At 30.4% G+C, this 6,425-nt stretch overlaps 1 protein-coding gene across 1 annotated transcript; it reads left to right on the top strand.

Annotated features, from left to right (window-relative positions):
- Positions 1-742: 742 nt before the first annotated feature.
- LOTGIDRAFT_134650 (hypothetical protein) lies at positions 743-6,083 on the top strand (the record flags this gene model as incomplete). The annotated part of the gene is made up of 13 exons (XM_009068681.1): positions 743-850; positions 1,328-1,396; positions 1,620-1,691; positions 2,246-2,379; positions 2,746-2,846; positions 3,283-3,373; positions 3,685-3,775; positions 4,109-4,150; positions 4,563-4,628; positions 4,901-4,963; positions 5,171-5,248; positions 5,514-5,621; positions 5,964-6,083. 13 exons carry the CDS (start codon positions 743-745, stop codon positions 6,081-6,083), a joined length of 1,143 nt encoding a protein of 380 aa, XP_009066929.1.
- Positions 6,084-6,425: the final 342 nt, after the last annotated feature.

Genomic DNA, 6,425 nt, shown 5'->3' with positions numbered 1-6,425 from the left:
ATGTTTCAAATTTCAATACTGTTTCTATTGCTACTTTTGAATTGTCTATGTGTCATCCATGACCAATGCTTTTATGCTCACATAAGTCACATCACTATCAGTAAAATACAATGGCTTCAAAATATAAACATGACTAGCTGATATATATATATATTATAATACAAATAAGATTGATATATGATAATAATGAACCAGTTGATAAAATTCCTGAATATAAAAAGTATTCTATCTCTCATGTCAACAGTATATTCACTTTGACTTTTAAAAAACATCTGATATAGTCTATTGCGTTTATTGTGTATATTTTCCTATTGCAACATTTTATAAACCCTAGATATGTGTATTTAAATTAAGATGTTCAACCCGTAAAAAGTTCAGTTTGAAGCTAAATACATGTAGTTGAATTTGAGATTCTTTTTGATGAAAGTTTAAGAAAACAATTTTCTTATTAGACTTATTGCTATTGCTTCAAATAAAATTGTAGATGAATCTCTACCCTTTCCTGTGCACTAAATAACACAAGCCAGAAAGGGGTATTCTCTTATTTTCATAAAGCTCAAAAATTTACTTAAATAAGATAGGTTTTTAAGAATTACAATATCTGATTGGTCAATGAAACTTAATTTGAAATGAATTAGCCAATCAAATGACCTAAACACTTATCGATGGAAATTATCTCAACTTTAATCTGGGTTTTGTTGTAATCTGTTATTTTGATGTTGTATGTTTCAGTGACCCTGAAATGGAAACTCTTGAATTAACAGAGCAGACAGTAAATCCAGGAGAACTGAAGGCTGGACCACAAGATTTTGAGCTTCTCAAAGTGTTAGGTAAAGGAGGATATGGAAAGGTAAGTTCAATCATGAGCTTATTATTTTTAGGCTTTTTGCATGTGATTGGAATTTGGAAAGGAATCACAGGGAACAACAATTAAGAAGAATGAATATCCATACAAGCAAGAGTGCAAGGCAATTCTATTAATCAAAATCTCATCCAAAGTATTGTAAAATAGAGAGTAAAAGTACCAAAGAGAAGTACCATCAAGTGTTCAAAAAGAGTAAGCATGGAACACTACTTTATTGGTCAATAAAGTTTGTCTTTTGGCAATAAGAAAGGTGAACAATCAATGATGCTTGGTTGATTAAGATCCCATTACCCTTCTCTTACTTCTTTTTTAAGCTCAAATTAAATTTGAAATCAGTGTTAGGGTATGTTTTGGAGATGTTGATATAGATTTGTTGAATACTGAAATTAGAATGGGAACTTTTTAGACACTGGCCATGATGGTTTTGATTGAGTTTTACTTATTTTTTTCTTAAATTTTCAGGTTTTTCAAGTAAGAAAAATCTCTGGTCAAGATGCCAACAAAATTTTTGCCATGAAAGTTTTGAAGAAGGTAAGAAGGTCTCATCAGTCCCTAAGGATCTAATATTCTTAATTATGACTTCAATTAAAAAAATGTGAAAATTGATATATATACAGTGTACTATAAGCTTAAGTTTTGAATTAATGTAATGCTAATGCAGCTTGCTATTGGGTTAGATTGATATTTATCTAGATTTGGATTCTTGATGTATGTTGTACATATATTTTTAACAACATATGTTGTATTATTGTAGGCTACTATAGCTAGAAATGCCAAAGACACTGCTCATACTAGAGCTGAGAGAAATATATTAGAGGCTGTGAAGGTAAGTAATTATAATCATTTCATCATGGGCAAAAATTTAAGCAAAATAATTCATTAGTCAAGGATTAAAGTCAACTGTAAGCTTGTTAAAAGGAGAAATAGCACATTGACATATGTCCAATGTCATTAGATCTTTTGACCTGTTCTGTCATTGAACAAATTTGGTGAAAAGTTTTGGAATTTTAAAACTTTTATATAAAGAAAAGTCTTATGAACAATTTGTGTCTCAATTTAGGAAAAAATGTTTAGCTCAGATCACTTTGACTAAGTCTAACTACCAGCCTGCTAGTGAAACACAAAAGTCTATTGTCAGCACTTTTTTTTGTCAGTCTATTTTCATGGAAATGTTATTGATAGCCTGAAGCAATAGAACACACAGTATTACACTGATATCTCATAAAATGCTCACAGCAAAAAATTGATATTACCTTTTCATTAGTTATATTAGATCTAGCCTTTTGACATTTGATCTTGTTCTAATACTTTTACAAATGTCGACCCGCAACAAAAATCAATCAACAGCCCTGATTTCAAAGTTTGTTTTATTCTTTTCAGCATCCATTTATTGTTGATCTGATGTATGCATTTCAAACTGGTGGTAAATTATATTTGATATTAGAGTACCTCCCTGGTGGAGAGTTATTTATGCAACTCGAGAGAGAAGGTATATTTATGGAGGACACCGCCAGGTAAGATTTTATATATCTAGATTAAATTCACTTTACAATATATCAGTTATAGTTCTATGTAACTCGGTCCATATACAATTCAATAAATGTAATTTTCAAAATATGATTGTTTGGAACAGAAATTGGCATCTTAATCTGTCCTTGTCTGAAGATGCTGCTCTGTGTACAATTTAAAACAAAAAAAGACATAAGATAAAACAATAAAATTGGTATACTAGACTAGTTTATATTGAAATATTGTTTCTCATTTATCTTATTTCTCATTTAAACAGTATAATAACAGTTTTAATTTCCATGCTGTTATTGTATTCTCCCTCAGGTATTAATGCTAGACCTACTTGATATAGTTATTATTTTCTATTTCAGTTTTTATTTATCTGAAATTACATTAGCTATAGAACATTTACATGGACAAGGTATTATATATAGAGACTTGAAACCTGAAAATATTTTACTAGATGCTCAGGGTAAGAATATTATACTTTATCTATTGATTGTACAGTCTGAAGTACCTTGAGTGCCAGAATTACTTCAAAATAACATAATGTATGCACGACAGCTTATTAAACAACCACCTTCAATCATCTCTCAATGTCAAGCTATAACTAACTGCATCTATTACCAAGACAAAGTTTGTATACGCTTAACAAAGTGAAGATTCCTTCAGTAAGCATTGAGGTTTATTTTTACCCTTAAATGCTAGTTTATTAAGACTACATCTTAATTTTGTGTTACTTGTGGTCTGGAAACAGCCTGTACAGCTGGCTCTCCTGAATGACAAACCAAAGACTTATAATATTCCTTCTTGAAATTATAACTTCAAAATCTTTTATTGCCAAATATGGTTCAGAACATTCAGTTATAAAATCCTATTTATGGCTTAATAATTGTTGTTTTTTTCAGGTCATGTGAAGTTAACAGATTTTGGATTATGTAAAGAATCTATCAATGAGGGCATAGTGACACACACTTTCTGTGGTACCATAGAATATATGTAAGTATCTACATTGTATATTAAAGATGTATTTGCTAGTCTTGTGAGGCTCTACTGGATTTCAGTCAAGATAAACAAAAAAGCTCTGATGTAAGCCTTAATGTTGTACTATTTCATGATAATTTTAGCATCATTTAACCATGTACAGATGTTTCACAAATGAATATAAATTTCTGCATGCATTAGCAAAATAATGCCAACCACGCCTGATAGGATTTCTGGTATGTCTGACTGTAATTATGTATTAGTATTGATGTTTATACCGTTAAACAACCTGTACAGTGTATGGTTGTAATTGATATCTGTTATAGGGCTCCAGAGATATTAACTCGTAGTGGCCATGGTAAAGCTGTAGATTGGTGGAGTCTAGGGGCATTAATGTATGATATGTTAACAGGCGCTGTAAGTTACTCTTATATTGTTCACTACAGTATTAGTTTGTAGAGGTGGTGAAGCTAGTTGCTTGTATTCTGAGTTTTCTCCCTGTCTGTAAGGCAAACAACAACCCCTTTGTATCAATACAGGATATTTTGTTCTTCTAGATTTTAACCTATGACATGGGGTGGCTTTCCTTAAAAGGTCATTTCTGTACTAAACAATTATCATAAACAGTGACATTACAGATGTTTACCAAATTTTAACATGATCGAAACAGGACTCAAGTATCTAATTAATATTAACAATGCCTCATTTCTGGACAATTTTTAAGTTATAAGTATGATTTTTATTTTCTAGCCTCCATTTACAGCTGAAAACAGAAAGAAAACTATAGATAAGGTGAGAATTAGGTTTAATAATAAAGTGTATAAAAATAACTGTTCTGATGAGGATTGTTTATCAGAAACGCCTTTAGACAGCTTGAGATGAGCTTTAATCAAAAAAGATAAGATGGGGCAAAATGCTGAAGAATTGAGATGATATATGTACTTTGTGTATTTTATTGCTTGAAAAAGATTCTTGTATGCGAATTGAAACGTTGCTTAAATTAAAGAGGAGTAGTATATCCATAATAGTGTTTTATTTATAATGTTCTATCTACTTCTAAATGTTATTCAAGGATAATATATATACAAGTAATTTACTTGTGGTAATTGATGATAATAAGCATTTTGTTTTGTCAGCACATATACTGTAATTTACTATTTTCATCCAAAGTATACCTTCACCATAAACATTTATTTTTCTTCAGATATTAAAGGCCAAATTAAATTTACCTCCGTATTTAACACATGAGGCTAGAGCACTGATAAAACGAGTAAGTATACACTTTATTTTGTTTCTTAATTTTACTTCCTTTGTGAATTGGAAATGTCTGCTGTAAGATAGCTCAGTTGATAGTGAGTTGTACTCATTTTGTTCATTAGATGCTGTGATACAAATTCCTCATAATATGTGATAAAACGGAAAGTTGGTGATGTGTTTTACAATTTCTGTGAAAATTTTTATAATATACTGATGCCCCTTTTTGAACGAAAAATCTAAGATCATTTGCTAATAGAAATTTTCAATGTTTATTCTTTATTACAGCTACTACGTAAATATCCAAGTGAAAGATTAGGAGGAGGAGCAGAAGATGCTAAACCAATTAAGGTAAGAATTCACTAATAACATAATGTAATGTATTCAATTATACCACACTCTATAGAATTGAGCTACCTATGAATACTATTAACATATCTACATGTAAAAAAGTATCTTTTCAACTTCCCCTTGAACAACATGGAATTGTCTTATGAAATGATATATTTTTATCTGAGTTGTATTCAATTTATTACGTTCGATGTTATATTTTTTTAGAGTCACTCATTTTTCCGTAATACAGATTGGAATGAATTAGCTTCTAGACGAGTTGATCCTCCTTTTAAACCTAATGTGGTACGTTTGTTAATTTAGTCAGAATAAAACAATATGTTTAACTAGTTTACTCAGATCTTTTAGACAAATTTCAAATCAATCAAATCAAGATAATTTTTAAATACTACATTTGCTCGTTTATTTGAGAGAAGTGTATTGCTTATTTTTTGGTGGTATTTGAGTGCATTTTGGTGTCTTGAATGTGATTTCTTTTATTTAAATATAAAATATCATTTGCTTTTAAATAATCTCTTTTCTTTAAGACTATTTTCTCTGTATTTTGTAGACAAGTGAAGAAGATGTGAGTCAATTTGATACGAAGTTTACACGACAGACACCAGTTGATTCACCTGATGATAATATTCTTAGTGAGAGTGCAAATCAAGTCTTTGTTGTAAGTATTATTAAAAATATCAATGTTATAAACAGGGCTGTATGATGCTGAGTTTATAAAATCAACCATATAAAGGGGCTTAAAATATTCCTCACTTTAAATGACCTTGGCAAAAGGCTGAAAAGACATTATTAGCTATTTTAACACTTTGAGTGGTAGAGGAATTCTGAGTTAGAGTGGCATCAGGTGTTCTAGAGAAGAGAGCATGCGCTTCCTCTATACTAAAGGCTTTAATTTTAGTGGAGCTGAAATTTTGAGCCTTAGGCTAATGGCATGTTCGAAAGTAACAGTGAGATAAAAAAAAAAAACAGGTTGTAAAACTCTATTATTCAAATATTTCAGGGTTTTACTTATGTTGCACCTTCAGTTTTAATGGAAATGAATAAACCATGGATCTCAGAAAAAGAACCTCGTTCCCCACGTAAATTTACAGGTTCAAGTTTACGAGCACCTTTAAGGTAAGTTGAATATACCTTGTAATTGATACTGGTATCTAAATATGTGTATCTGGTTTGAAACTTAGGTGAATTTTGAAGTACTTCCTTGACCTGAGGTTCCAGAATTCAATCCTTAATGAGATTAAACTATGACCAATACTTGTTTGATATAACCAAGAAAATAATGTGTTGATCATACATACCCTGATCTCCAAGTAATATAACTTAAGCATATGATGCTATTATGTGAATTATCTAATTACCAGTCACACAGGGTTAAAAAGATGTCAGAAAAAATTTTGGATATTGTTTAAGGCAAAGTAAAAAAGTTGATCTGTTTACATTTCAGTCCTTCACAAAGTAATAT

Source organism: Lottia gigantea (genome assembly GCF_000327385.1).
Source record: "Lottia gigantea unplaced genomic scaffold LOTGIsca_92, whole genome shotgun sequence".
Taxonomy (NCBI): Eukaryota; Metazoa; Mollusca; class Gastropoda; family Lottiidae; genus Lottia; species Lottia gigantea.
The sequence above is the reverse complement of the archived record's forward strand: the minus strand, read 5'-3'. Positions and strand labels throughout refer to the sequence as shown.